At 41.9% G+C, this 15507-nt stretch overlaps 1 protein-coding gene across 1 annotated transcript; it reads left to right on the forward strand.

Annotated features, from left to right (window-relative positions):
- Window positions 1-2062: 2062 nt before the first annotated feature.
- On the forward strand, window positions 2063-14970 carry ETNPPL (ethanolamine-phosphate phospho-lyase). Its single transcript, XM_010004088.1, has 13 exons — window positions 2063-2124; window positions 3855-3973; window positions 4132-4291; window positions 5116-5190; window positions 6799-6892; window positions 7885-8001; window positions 9740-9822; window positions 10347-10572; window positions 11385-11539; window positions 12389-12478; window positions 12688-12818; window positions 13670-13737; window positions 14562-14970. The coding sequence occupies exons 1-13, from the start codon at window positions 2069-2071 to the stop codon at window positions 14691-14693; spliced, it is 1506 nt and encodes a 501-aa protein (XP_010002390.1). The 5' UTR covers window positions 2063-2068; the 3' UTR covers window positions 14694-14970.
- Window positions 14971-15507: the final 537 nt, after the last annotated feature.

The following is a 15507-nucleotide window of genomic DNA, read 5'->3' on the forward strand; positions in this document are numbered from 1 at the left end:
CTGTAAGCAAAGAGGGAGGGATATTTTCTTCTTAAGCGTCTTTCCATGGCTGTGAAGGAACAGAGAAACAACTGCTCCATTCCAACAAGCTACTTCACCTACTACTCCGAGCTTTCCTGATGAAGTTAGCAAGTCTAACTAAAATGAAGTTGCTAATCTAGCTGTAAATGAACTTTCTTCTTCTTACAAATGCAAATTTGTAAAGGAGTAGAAGCACAGTAACTTGCATAGCCCTTAAATCTGTCTGTGGTCCAGGACTTCTGGATAAGCAAGACCAGGCAGGTCAGGATAAACAGCTGAAAGGTTCCAGCACTGGCATGCCCAGTAGCTTTGGAGGAAGGAGAAGGCTGTTCTCAGATGGACAGAGGGCAGGCACCAGATGGACCGGGAAAGTCATCACTCCAAAGGCATTTATTTGCCTTTGGACTCAAAGGTTCATGTGCAGCCAGTCATGATTCATGATTTACTGCCTGCGCTCCAGCCTTTCTTTACATGACTGCTATGAAGGGAGTGCGATTAGGTCCAGTATATCATTTGTACAACTTGAACTAACTTTGTGCTAAATACCATTCCCCAGCTTTCAGAGCTTCAGGGAAAATGGAAGAGCATTGCAGATAGCATTCCTGACAGGCTCAAGTTTGGATGTTAGCAGATCTAAATGCCTGTTGTCTTGCTGAGACCCACTGCTGCCTGTGCAATACTGGCCTTAGCTGACAGCTTTGACAACTCCGTCCTTTCTTTTCAGTCCATGCCTTCTGCCTGGAGCAGACACTGAAGACAGGCAACTGCTGTCTCTTCTGGGATATGGAGGTGTAGCTGCTGGTGCTTTTTACCACTTCTGCTACACAGCTGTTTTGTTAACTGGTAAGGCAAGGCTTCCAAAGGAGTTGGAATGCAGAAATGTGAAAGCTGTGCAGCTTCAAAATTAACACTGAAAAACATCAAGAAAACACCTGTAGGAAAATAAATGATTGACTAGAGAAACAGAAAAGTGACTTACTGGCAGAGATTTTTTAAAAAATTAACAAAAATCAGGAAGTGTGTTTCTTCCATCTGCAAATTTTGGGATGACTTACTGGATACTGATCTAGAAACGACACGTATCGGCAGCACAGGAAATTGTGCAGCTTTACATATGGTCTCTGAAAAATCTTCCAAGCATAGCACTGCAGGTGGCACAGAAGAGCTACATATGGGAAAGCAGGGACATGGGTGCTGGTTTTGCTGCTGTCTGCCCATGCAGCTCAAGGAGCAGCCTCCAGACAAGGAGCGGGCGCATCTGTGGCAGGGAACAGGTAAAGCTGAGCTGCTCCACCAGCAGCATCGCCGGTTTGAAAAACGATGCCTCTTGAGGTGAATTCTGCCCTTCTCCCTCAGGAAATCATCCCCTCCTCTTCTTACGGGTTTTGATGTCCAGTGAGATGGTTACCAAGGGTAACCATGAAGGAATACTACATTCAAGCAAATCACTTTTAGATTGGCACCGTGTTTAATTAGAAAGAAATCCTAGGACCAGTTATACTTAGGTCCTGCCTAGACTGAAAAAGTGCTTACCAAACTCATCCAAGTACCAGGGCTGGAACCATTTCCTGCATAGGTGTATGGAAATGTAGAAAACCACAGCTCTCACAGTTTGTCCTGCTTTACCAGAAATACGAATACTGGTTTTGATGGATGTATACAAGTACGTATCTCCGCCTACACTTACAAACAGGTTCTAGGAAATAAGGATCTGTGAAGATCCTTGAATTACAACCCTAACTTTGACTACATCAATAATCCCTTGGCACCCCTCCCCAGGGGTGTCTGCAGCAGAAGTGCTGTGACCACCGAGCGAGCTCCCGGCCTGGCGGCCGCTGCCCCTCCCGCGTCCCCTCCTGCCACCGCCTGCTCGCCGCGGTTTGCACCCTTAAAAACACTGACAAGCGCCGGGGCACCCGGGCTGAGCCTGCGCTGAGCAGGGAACACCAATCGCCTAAAAGAAAACTCCGGGGCGGGCGGCCGGGCCGTCCCGCCTGGGAAGGAGGGAGGGAAGGAGGGAGGGAGGAGGAAAAACTCTGCCGGCGGGATGGAGGAGCGCTACAGCAAGGCGGAGACCCTCGCCCTGCGGAGAAAGCACATCGGGTAGGGGCGGCGGAGCCGGGAGCGGGATGGGGAGGGTCTCCGGCGGTGGGAGCGTCTGGCCGGAGCCGCTCAGCTCTGCCCTGGGGGGTAGCAGGGGTCAGGGCTGGGCAGTGTCCCCCGGCCCCGCCGCAAGCCCCCGGGGGCTGAGGGGGTGGGACACGACCCGTCAGCCTGTCAGCTTCCCAGCCCTTCGGGCCACCTCACTAGAACACGGCACATCCAGCGCTCCGGCGCTTTTCGAACAGATAAAGAGCAAGGCGGAGTGTGGTACCCATCCCAAAATGCTGCTGTGCGGGATTGGGGTTTGTTCTGTGAGTCAGCCGAAGTCCTTAAAAACTAGGCATGTTTGTTAAATGGAGCTGAGGAGATTTCATAAGCGGTGTCAAACTGGGGGGAATTCGGGACGGCTGCCTGCAGCTGTGACCTGAGCTGTGTCCTGGCTGTGTGCACCTGACCCCACTGCATGGCAATATTACACGATTGTCTCCTTCTTCAGGATGTGGTGCCAAGTGAAAAATAAGTCCAGCATTGGCTGTTTGCTGACTGCATCCTAAATGTGTGCAAAGTATAGAAAACTAAAGATTCAAAAAAGTCATGGCTTCATAAACTGTGTGCACAAACTTATCTGTAGGGGCCAGCTCAAAGTTAAGGGACTCATGCCTGTGCAGGGATTATAAGATTGGTCTGTGCTGGGTGGAAAAAAAAATAAATCACATGAAGTACTGATACCTAACAGAAGAAAAACCTGTAGTCAAGACATGGCCAAGGATAATGATGTGCACTGTTTATAAAGTGTACCACAGGAACAGCCAAAGATGTAAAAAAAGATTTGTGCATCAGGGCTAGAAACTAGGAGGGTAAACAACTTCATTTTCTAGGAGTGACATTTGGGCTTTACAAGCTCATAATATATACCTGACAATAGGGTTGCATTAGCAGCACTATCTGACTTATCTGGAAAAGACTGTGTTTATCTGGGGCCATATAAACATAATTAAAAGTTCAGCAAACTTTCCTTGTGCTCAGTAATATCATTCAACATAATTACATAGCTAACATGTTCTCTGAGGGGGGAGGAGTTTTTAGAGAGTACTTTGGATAACTTTACAAGGAGTCAGAGTTATTCTGGAAGCCAGTGCTTCTAAAAAAGCCACTTTTAAAGGTTTTATCCAAATCAGTCAGGATGAGATACTGAGATTTTTAGGACCTGCTCAGCACCTCTGAAAATAAAGCCTGCAGGGCATTAATGTTTTGTTCTTGAATGTGACCTCTATACGGTACAGTCATCCATTGCGTAACAAATTTTTGGCTATAGTATAAAAGAATGCTTAGCAACTTAGTTTTATTCCCAGCAAGTTAATTGGCCATGCATGTTCGTAAGGCATGTAAACAAACAGAGCTACAACCTAGAAACGCAGCAGGACATATAAGGACCTGGAATGACTTGCAGTCACTGTGTTCCTGTGAGACCACTTGCAGACAGTCAGGCTTTGAAAACACCCTTATTGAAGGCCTACTTCTGTTCCTGCTGTGCCTAGGGAGGTGCACAGGGGCTGTTTTTAATTTCTGCAAGAGCCCCACTTGACCACCATCTGAGCCACACTCACAAGCTCTTTGCAGAGGGAGGTAGTTGTCTCCAGAACTGCATAAAATCAACTCTCTCAACACTCAAAGGAGGGGGAACAACTGGGAAACCTAAAATGGTGTTCTTTTATAATTAATTTTTTTAGGCCTTCCTGCAAAGTTTTCTTTGCCAAGGACCCTCTGAAGATAGTGCGTGCTCAGGGCCAATATATGTTTGATGAGAAAGGAGAAAAATACTTGGACTGTATCAACAACGTTGCACATGGTAAGGATTCAGCTGTTAAGACTGCTTCTATTCCTGCATTTCTAACAGGGATCAGAACACACTTCTTCCAAGTGATGACATTCACAGTGCCTCTCTGAATCTCCTTCTGTGGTTCAATAACTGACTGCTTGCTAGTAATTAATTATTCTCTTCTGTAGTTGGCCACAGTCATCCGTATGTGATAAAGGCTGCAACAAAGCAGATGGAACTTCTCAACACTAATTCCCGGTTCCTGCATGACAACCTTGTTCAGTACGCGCAGCGTCTCACTGCCACCCTGCCCGAGAAACTCTCTGTTTGCTATTTTGTTAACTCTGGGTATGTCTGAATATTTGTTTTCCATTATGACTATTTTGCTTCTGTTTGAGATGGACACTCAGAACAGCTTAGTCTAAATCTTATTAAGTAGGGCTTAGTAATAGCAGCAATAGTATTTCAAAGAATCCTTCTTATCTGCAGCTGTCATGTTTAGTGTGATGGTTCTATACAAGACAGCCAAGAGATGGTCAGCCACTGGTCTGCTGAATCCCGTGCAAAAATGGGGAGGAGGGGAAGCAAGAAAAGCAAATTAGACTGCAGATTGGTGAACATTATGTACAGATTGGTGAATGCTATACATTGCCATATGCCTTTGGAAACAACTAGTCCTCATTAGGTGGTCCTTTTAGTCTGTGACCACTTACATTGCCAGAACTTGGGGTACTAAATTTGAGTCTTCATCGAGTGAGCAGATTAGCTTCCTCTGCTGCCTGATGGTGCAAACACTGGGGAGGATGGAGCCATCATGGAGGGTGGGAGACTGGGCTGGAGAACTGTTGTTTTTCGAGGGTTTGTGTCTGTGTTGTGCTCTCAGCTGCAAAGTGGTCTCATTTGTACCAAGAGGCGGTAAATGTCTACCAGCAAACTGGGGGAGGAAAAGAAAGCATCTCTTTGTTTGCTGTTTATACAAAGAGCTGTTTTTTTTTTCTTTGCCCTCTTACATGGCATTTACAGTCTCAACCTTAACATTGTAATCTGTATTGTAACAGAGCTTTCTGTGTTGATTTATTATATCCATTAGTCCTGTGCCTCTTCTCTGTCAGAATACTATTTTAATTGGAAGTGCTTCCTCACTATTTTGGGCTGTATCTGTTATTATGCAGGTCTGAAGCAAATGATCTTGCTCTACGACTGGCTCGGCAGTACCACGGGTACCAAGACGTGATCACCCTTGAAAAGTAAGTACATAGAATAGATTTTGTGAATGCAACCAGCAACTCCTGCCATTATTTCAGAAGGCTATGCAGCAACCCCCTGCTGTTTGTACTCCACTGCCTGCTGAAAGAAAAGCTTTGTTGCTTTTGTACTAGAACAGGTTAGGAAATCCCTCTTCTGCATTTCGATAAACACAAGTTTTGAGGATCTCTGAAAAATACGGTTTTTATTCTCCCCAGAAGGTCAATTGCCTGTTACAGGACATTTCCCACAGAGCCTCCCAAAACTATTCAGACCAGAGACTTGAATGTTGTTTTGAAACATCAATGAGTGGTCTGGCCACTGGGCTGCTCTGGAAAAGGGTTTTCTGTTTGTCATGCTCTGCTGGACACTTTTTTTTTTTTTTGTACAAATACTCAAAAAAAATGGTCAAGAAGAAGGATCCTGTAGCTCTGCAACAGTGCTGCACTGATTCATCTCTTCTCCAATACATACAAATATGCACACAAAACCAAGCATGTCCAAAATCAGGAGGCACTGAGAGGGCCATCAGCCTTGGGGAGTGTGGAACATCTCTGTGTTTCCCTATCCCAGATGCAGCTGTAGGGTTAGTTACACTGCACTAGGGCTGGATCTTCTTCCCAGGTTGTGATTAGAAAATCCAGCTAGAGCAACTTCAAGAGCATGTTTCGTGATCTGAACAGCACAAAACTTGTGGGACTCAGCTGTGCTCAGATCCCTGTTAGCCCTCCTTGACTCATGTGGCTGAGATTAGCTACCATATCAATCAGGGTGGGCTTTCCATCCTTTCTTTGTGTCCATTGGCAGATTTTGTTGACTGGCTATTAGAAAGGTGTAAAGAATACAATGGAGTTAAAAAACATTCTCTCTATGTGTGTGCTACTATGAGATTGTGACATGTCTGACTTGGCTTGAGGTTCCCTTCACTTCAAGTTTATGGCTGAATGTAAATGTTTTTTCCTTGAATGAAGCTGCTACACACTTTAGGTTCAAAAGGTTCAGTTTCCTCATTTCTAAACCAAATTGGCTTCAGCAGTAAGCAGCTTTAGCACACTCTACAATATAAAGTTTTGTTTTCAAACAATATTCATCCTTCTGAGAGTGGCTTGAGTCAAACAGTCCAGACTGTGGGGCCTTCAGAGCAGGTAGCAGTGTGCTGTGGCTTCCAATGCGGTACACATTCTTGAGGGTCTTGACAATGGTGTTGGGGTCCAGCTTGCAAATCTTGGGTTGGCCAGAGTGGGGCCCACAGGTTGGAAATGAGGGAGATGGAGCCACCCTTCACCTGCTACGTAAGGCTGCTTGGGCAGCCACCTTAGAGCCTGTGCAATCCAGGGGACATCATCTTGGTCTGTGCCCATGCTGGCACTTGATTTTATGCAAGAGAAAAATCCCCCTAGTTCAAGTCTTCCTGGTGAATAAAAGTCAACAGCAATTTCACACTGCCTTCGATAAAAAGACTGAGTAAATTAAAACAAGATCCCTTCACAAACAGTGCTACTGTGTTGCAGATACAGTTGCTTATTCTGGTTTATTTATGGGCACAGTTGTAAATTTAGCTCTTCTATACATTCGGTTAAAAGTGACTTCGATATTTAACACTCATGCAGTGCTTACCATGGCCATGTTACATCTCTGATTGACATCAGTCCCTATAAATTTAATCAGCTGGGAAAGGACAGCAAGAAGGAGTATGTGCATGTGGTAAGTGTGGTTTTTTTTTTGTTTTTGTCATTTCTATGCATGTTACACAGCATATTGAATTACCCTCTTCTGGTGTAAATATACTTCTGTTTTGCTGATGCTAGAGTACATACACTTGGCTGTTTGTCACTGAATTAAATAGAGCAAAATTGTTTGCTTTTGGATTTCTGAGAGGGTATTCAGTATGTGAGGCTGATTTCCTTCATAGTGTTTCAAGCTTCCTGAGTCACTGCATTGTATAGTTACAGTTTGAATACATTGCCAATATCTGTGTGTTGGTTTGGCTAAAGATATGCAGGACTTTTGGGTTTAATTCCAAAAAGTGGAAAGGCAGAGCCCACAAATTCATGCAGATCTGGGTACAGGGCTTGTTGGTGTCCATCTGAGTGAGGTACTATGATATTTCAGCCTGAACTTAGATAGCTTACAAAGACAGAAATCATTCCCAGCCCAGAGACGTACAGCAAGCAGGTCTTTCCTATCTAGACCTCTTTGTGTTGTTTACACTGCCAAAGAAGTATCCACCTTTTAATCCTTTCCCTTATTTCCTGAAATTCTCCAAACACTATTTGTAGAAACTTGAAGGTCATACAGATGCATACCATTACTAGGATGCTGGAAGGGAAGGGACAGACTGGAAAACCCCATTCTCCAGTTGCAGAAATGGATCTTTCTGCAAGTATCTGAAATAAGATGATGGATGAGGACTTAGTATTGTGTCTTGGGGGAGAGGCAGGAGGGTCTTGAAAGGTGGTGAGGTAGATGATGGCTCTTTCAGCAACTGGGTCCACTAGTGTTGGACACATTACAGGACTGGATTGAGTTTAAGTGCCTGTAAGCATTTTTGGAATTCCATGCAGAAATTCAGGCTGTAATAACTTCTATTATCTATCTATGTGGAAAGACAAGAACACAGAGTAACAGAAAAGAAAGTAAATGTTTCAAAGATGGGTAAGCTTTAAAAAAAATAAATAAATTACTGCTCATTTCAGGCTCCTTCTCCAGATATCTACAGAGGGAAATATAGGGAAGACCACCCAGATCCAGCAAGTGCTTATGCCGAAGAGGTGAAAAAGATTATTGAAGAAGCACAGAGGAATGGACGCAAGGTACGTGTTTTGTGCTCTAGAAATGCTGAGGTTTCATCTATTGTGTGGCTTGGGGGCATGAAACAGGTGACTAAGGACATGTTTCTTTACTCAGTTTCCTTTGCTTCCCCCTGCCCTTCATTTTTCTGTGGTGGGTTCTGTGTTCAAAATGCACCATTTTTCTACCTGATGCTCTTATACTTTTTCTAGGCATCAAGGAAAGGATCAATAACGCAGTTGTAAATAAGCAAATGAAACCAAAGCAGTTTCACTTCCTATTTTATGCATTAAAAAGATTGTAAATATTTTAGGGCAACTTTGAAATCGGCTGAGAAACTACATCACAAATTCTAGCAAGGATATGTATAAAGTCTCCAGGAGGTAGAGAAAACATACTAGATAAAATCTTGATATGGCATTTCTGAGTCTAGGAGCTTAAGCTAACTTTGGAGTCATCTCAAAAACTGAACCTTTCATATACACTATGGCCTTGATAAAACCAGACAATTTCTGAACAAGTTTACCTAAAATGTGTGTTAATGTTTTGTATGATGGCATTACATTTTGAGACATATTTAAGACATGTGGGGCTTGATTCAAAGCCCACTGAAGTCACAGAAGACTTGAGTGGAGTTTGGAACATGTTCCCTTCTAGTCTAATGGACTTACATCACTCTTCTTTTAGTTTCTTCATCAACCTTTTTTATTCTCTACTAACGGATAGTTTTGTTTTTTCTTCCCTTGTTTCCTTTCTTTTGCATATTTCTTAGGTTTTGGTGACATAGACCTGTGGCAGAACCAGTTGTGCTAAAGGCTAAGCCTCACATGCTATGGGAAGCTTCGTACTCTTTGGCCGTAGCGTGTCTCTTCAAATATAGTGTACGGTTCTTTACACCTTACTGCTCGGCCTTGTTTCCAGGAAGACGGCACCAGCCCAGAGAGACCTCTTGATGCTCAGGGAGGGGTTCACAAGTGGTGTGGGGAAGCAATCCCTTAAATAGCAGACTTATGCTGAGACTTTGGGGTAATATCATATCTCTGCTGCGTAGACTTCTGCTGTTGACAAGAAACACGTTTTGATGTTCCAGTGTATCTGATCCGCTGCTCTTACCCTTCCTGACTTGAAATAACTTTCTTTTTCATTCCTAGCAACTGGAATTATTTCACCTGTAGAATTTTTCCCCTCTTTTGTCAAGTGCCTCGTGCTGACATTTTTCTTGTGTAGTTATTTGCATTAGAAAGGGGTGCCCAAACCGTAGCCTCAGCTCATCTTACAGCTCAGCTTCTACCCATCTCTGCCTGGTGTTGAGAACTGAGCAAAAAAATTGATCGCCACGTATACCGATTACCTTGGCATTAAGCAAGTTCCATTAACCTCTTGGGGATAATGATGTCAGACACTCTTGTGTGTCTCCTGTAAAGTGAAATTTGTAAATAAATTTACAGAGCTCCCAGAAGCCTGATCCAACATCCACTGACACCAGTGTCTTCCACTTCAAGAGCTACAGGACCAGAGTTTAATGGAGTTCCTTGTATTCTCATCAGATTGCAAAGGTGGCCCTGGCTACTGCAGATTTGGGCATCCCAGATTACAACATTAATAAATTCTTTAGCAATAGCAGTTCTCAAGAGCCCTCAGTTGTCCAACCCATTGTGTGATTAAATTAAGGCACATGTTTAAACTGTTTCTAGACTGTTAGATGTTTGTGCAAAGGCCAAATAGATGAACACAGCGCTCACCTGAGTTTGTTTTTTGTAGATTGCTGCCTTCATAGCCGAATCCATGCAGAGCTGTGGAGGCCAAGTAATTCCACCTGTGGGCTATTTCCAGAAAGTGGCAGAGTATGTACCTCATTTCAAAAGGGCATAACTGGAAAGTTAACCAAAGAAACAGGTTTTTCATGATGGGCTTCTCCAATCAATTCAGCTGTCACCCTCTCTTGTTCTTGGCTATCTGTGGGTCTACTTTTTGAAGAGTATGATTCTGCTTCCATCTTCTATGGAACATCAGCCGACTAATTGTGTTTAGCTGGATAATTGTCTTTCCTTTTCTGCCTTTAATCCTCAGGCCATAAATTTGACAGGTGAAGTTGAACCGTCCCACATATAAACCTGCGGTACCATTACAGCACCCCTATTTTGCATCAAAACACCTTTTTTTTTTTCCTTAATATTTAACAAACTAAAAAAAAAATCAATTGAAATAGCTATAGCTATAGCTGTGTTTCAGTGCACACATTCTTTCTTTTTCCCTAATCTGGTCTCATACTGGAGACTTTCTGTAACCAAAACTCCCTTGTCCTATATTGCCTACCCAAAACATGTATTGCAGCAGTAGTTATTCAAGCTATTCTATTTGTTTTCAGGTATGTGCATGCAGCGGGTGGAGTGTTCATAGCTGATGAGGTCCAGGTTGGCTTTGGCAGAGTTGGGAAACATTTCTGGGCATTCCAGCTACAAGGTGAAGACTTTGTGCCTGACATTGTCACCATGGGAAAGCCCATTGGCAATGGCCACCCTATGTCTTGTGTGGTCACAACAAGAGAAATCGCTGAAAGCTTTGGTGCCTCTGGACTGGAATATTTCAATACAGTAAGTTCATAGGTGAAGGTTTGCCTTTTTGTTCTGCATTTAGAAGCTCTTCAGGTGGTTCAGCTAACATCTGCATCCTTCATTGTATTACTAAAAGCTGGAGTCAACCACAGTCTGATCTAGAAGCAAGGAGAGAGACTTTGAAATATGCTTTGTACCAATTGTTATATCTTAATATGAACCAGCACTAGCTCTCTGGCAAGTCATTCATTTCAGCTCACATCCATACAGATATATTCTTCCTTACTTCTCTCTCTCCCCTTTGAAATGTTCACCATGCGCAACTTCATTCTCTAGGATAGGCTCTATGTGCTGTTGGGGAAAAACAAAACAGTGACCCTTTAGCAGGAAGCACTGGAGCTGCAGAGGAGCTGCATTCTTGTTTAATGAGTCCTCTTTCTGCTACTGTGACTGAGTTTCTCAGCTACCATGAATCTACCCACACGCACACACTTTCAATGGAGCTTAAACCCTCCAGTTCAAGACATACCAGATCTATCACTGCTCTTCACGGGAGCATTTTGCCTGTGCATGCAATCAGCAACCAATGAGAGCATCTTCAACACTTCAGCTGTGAAAACTTCAAATTATTGGAACCTGAAGCAGATGAAGAGGGAGCCCCTCTCTTGAGCCTCTTACACTGTCCTAAGTGTGGAGGATGGTGCTCCACAGCCTGCATGGCACAAAATCCAGACCTCTTCAAGCTTTCCTCATGACCTGCCAAGCCAGAGAGGGCAAGTGAAAAACTACGTGGATAGACACAGATGAATGTTTCTGATGGTTTTTGTTTTCCTCTTTGCCTTTACTATCAGTTTGGAGGTAATCCAGTGTCTTGTGCTATTGGTTTGGCTGTGCTGGATATAATAGAAAAAGAAGATCTCCAAGGAAATGCTACACGTGTAGGAAATTATCTCCTGGAGTTGCTGGCTGAGCAAAAGAAGAAACATCCCTTAGTAGGAGATATCAGGTGGGTGCCATACAGCAGTGTTTCAGAGAAGAAAAATAACTGTTCCAGAAAAATCAACAAGTTTGGGGTGAGAGGAACAAAGAAACATTATATCATGATTATGCTAACCTGTTTTTTAAAAATGGTTACCGAAAATTAATCATGTAAGGACACATAAGGCTACATATTTTTTAAAAAAGTTTGACATCTATCTGCATAGTTAGGTATAAGCTTAGCCACTAGAAAAGCTCTAGGCAAGAGTAGGAAAAAGAGCCATCCCTGTGCAATAGCCCAGTTGTCAGCACACTGTTGGGGTGATGGTGACCTTATTCCAGTCTCTGGTCTCTTGCATTTGGCAATGTTAGTGTGGGGTTTCCTCATCTCGTGTTACTGCCATTATGACCACCTTTAGGTTTTGTGGGGTGCTTTTGGGTTGTGGGATTTTTTTAGTTCTTGTTTTCAGTTAATTGTCTTCCACAGCTCCTTGGCTTGAGGTTTGCATTATAAGAAAGAAATAAAATTACTGTTCTATTTAAAAATCATTAAATTTATAAATAATACAATTTACTAAATTCTTTATCTTACAATAAAATTATTTTACAATTTATTAATTATTTAACTGGCCACATAGCCTTAATGAGCCAGCTACATTTATTTATCCAGAAATACCTGTTATCTCACTTGATTGTCTGAAGTCACCAGTGCAAAAAGATGACTGAAGAGCTAAGGCTCCTCTTTTTTTTCTGCTCCTTTCCTGCTTGCACCCCAGGGAAGGGAATTGCAGTTGTTAGAAACGGTTCTTGCATTTGCAGCAGAAGGTTTGGGTTACTGACATTGGATTTCATCTGTCTATTTTTTTCTCTACTTCAGGGGTGTTGGCTTGTTTGTTGGAGTGGATCTGGTGAAAGACCAACAAATGCGAACACCAGCCACAGCTGAAGCCCTTCACCTTATTTACAAGTAAATATTTTTTAAAACTTATGTGCAGTTATCAAACTCTCCTGATATTTCCCACCAGTTAGTCATTATTTTCAGTTTAAATTTGTGAAGCTTTCAATAACATAGTACTAGAAAAAGAAGCTTCAAATTCTAATTCAGCCTGAAGGGTCTGACACTAACCAATATAGTTTTATATCTGTGTCTAATACAGATGTTTCCTTTTTCTACAGGCTGAAAGAGCATCACATCCTTCTTAGTGCAGATGGACCCCATAGAAATATACTAAAATTTAAACCACCAATGTGTTTCACAATGGAAGATGCAAAACATGCAGTGGAGACAATTGATGCACTTCTTACAGGTATGTATGCTTTAGTACACAAAGGGACACTTTTTCATTCAGTTCCAGATGACCCATTAGAAACACCAGCCACTATCATCTAGGCCTCTACATACAATAATCAATTACATTTCTTATCACGTGTCCAAACTGTTGTTCTTAATGAGAATTATAAATAAGTAAAAAGCCCCACATGTACTTCATCCAGATATGTAGGCAAAATCCTGCTCTCGATCCTTTCTCTCACAGACTCTGTGTTACTACTCATTTCTAGTCACACGTGCTGTATGTTAAGGAATGAGCACATTTATTCAGCACAGGCCTAAAACAGACTGCTGAAATACTAGTGAATCTGTCCATAATGTGCTCTACCTTCCTTTTTTCTTTTTTCTCTTTTTTTTTAAACTGACATACTGGAACATGATTGTCTGACTGAAATTTAGCCTAAAGGTTTTCAGGCTCTATTTATCTTCGACCTGGGGACCAATCCAGGGATAAAAAACATTGGGTAATATTAGCATAAGGATAATCCAAGCCCATTCTACATTGAATGCTCCCATCTCCTGAGATTATAACAACTGGACTTAGACTAGCACAAACGTGCTGGACAAACACAGAATTCAGCTCTCAAACATCTATCTGAACCTCCCTGCTACTGCTCATTTAATTATTTTCTCTAAATACCCGCAGGCTACACAATCCTGATACATTCATCACATTTTCTCAGAAAAATGTTTTAGGATGTATTAATCATTTTTCAGTCATGAATGCCCAGAGGAATAGCTGATTAGATATTTTTTTATTTCAGCCAGCTGTTAAATTGACTGCTTACTTACATCTGGTTCTTTTTAATTTGTTATTACCTTTTTTAGAAATGGAAGAGGCAACTGGAATGAAGACAGAAAATAATGCATCTACAAATTTACAGTGTAAAAGAAAAGTATGTTTTGATTTTTTTTTAATTATTTTTCTTATTCAGATAGTTGCTTGGCAAAGCAAATATAAATTACTTTGGTAGAGCGTGCCTTCATTTTTGGTGTGAGTGGTTCTGTGCCTTGAAACTGAGCTCAGACCATAACCCACCACTAGAAATCCTGAGGGGATTGTGTTATTGGGGCAATTCTAGACAGAGGTGAGTAATACAGACCAATGAGAAATGTCTTATAGACAAGCCCCTCACCTTGTCTACCTTGTGTGCAAACAGCAACACGACTTCAGGCAGAAAAAACATTTTATCTCAGCAATTATCAGTTTTACTAGTTCTAGGTGTTGCTGTGTGCTACTGCTGGATATTTGATTTTCTAAGCAAGCCTTCAGCCTGGAAAGTATCCAAGTTTTTGGAGAGTTCCAAAGGTTTCATTTCCACCATAGCTCTTTCAGTATGAATGGATGGCGTGCATCCAAATTAGGACTACTTAGGTTGCAGCCACAGCTTTGGATAAACCATGTATTATTTCTAACACCCTTAAAAATATGTTGAGTTTTTTCAGTCATGCTGCAAATTATGGGAAGGCAATAGCTCTGCTGTCTAGGGATGTAGTAATTAAGGCAGGATTATTTGCTATCTAGATTATACTAGATTTGGGGTGCACACCTTCTCTTAGACATTTGTGCACATATGGTTGAATTTCTTTCAAAGCTAAGAAGTTGTGCCACTAAGAGAGGAGAGTCAGGCAGAGCTACCTAACCTAATGGGAACCCAAGTCAAATGGCTGCCTGTTGAAAGGCACACGTGCCTTCACTGACACTTCATTTCTGTTACAGACAACTGAAGAGGGGTCTCAACCAGAAAGTACAAATGAAAGCATTGGCCATATGAATGGATCTGCCTGCAGACAAGAAAATGGGCTTTATTCTAAAAAACGCTCCGTGCCAAGTAAAAGAATAAGAACATGAACAGCAAAAGCTTCCTCATTCAGTCTGAATTTGTGTCCAGCTTGCTTTTGAGATGAAGAGTGCAATAGTCCAAGTCCTAGGATCTATCTGAAGCCTAGTCTTACCTTCCATAAACTGGCTGAATTCCTATTAGCTTCAGTAGGAGTTTCAAATACCTTTTCAGATACATGAGAAGTGCACCATGTGGCTTGAAATCTAGATGTGACAAAATGGACAAATGATACACAAATACCTTGGTGCTGATGGTAGGCTTGACATAGGTATACAAACTCAGTGAAATCTGTGGATTTGCTTGTATTGTACAGAATCTGAATTGCTTAACCACCATACAAGCAAATGCCAATCATATTAATTTTAAAATTATATGCTTAACATGCTGTTTTAGAATATTTTAAATTTCAATATGTAATATTGAGATGTTAATTAATTCCCATGTTTTAATGGCTGAGTTCACAAAACAATGCTTGAGAGAGAAATCATTATTATCTTCCAGTGTAACTTAGGTCCTATGGACCATATTCCCAGGTGATGTAAATTGATGTAGCTTTGTTAATGTCAATGACGCTCTACCAAGAGTCTACCACTGTGTGCGTAGAGACACAATGTTTATGCAGGGTATTCTCACTTGATGGTAAGAGAAAATGAATCTGGATCCTAATTTGCTATGGATAAAATAACTTTTATAGATAACTATTTATATAAAGTAAAATTTTATTTTTTTCCCAAAAGTTTATATATTGAACCCTCTCAGTCCAAAAAACAGACAAGTAGAGTGTATATAATTTCAGACACATTGACTGATATAATTCAGCCT

The sequence above is a fragment of the Chaetura pelagica genome, unplaced genomic scaffold (assembly GCF_000747805.2).
Source record: "Chaetura pelagica isolate M959 unplaced genomic scaffold, ChaPel_1.0 scaffold88, whole genome shotgun sequence".
Lineage (NCBI taxonomy): Eukaryota > Metazoa > Chordata > Aves > Apodiformes > Apodidae > Chaetura > Chaetura pelagica.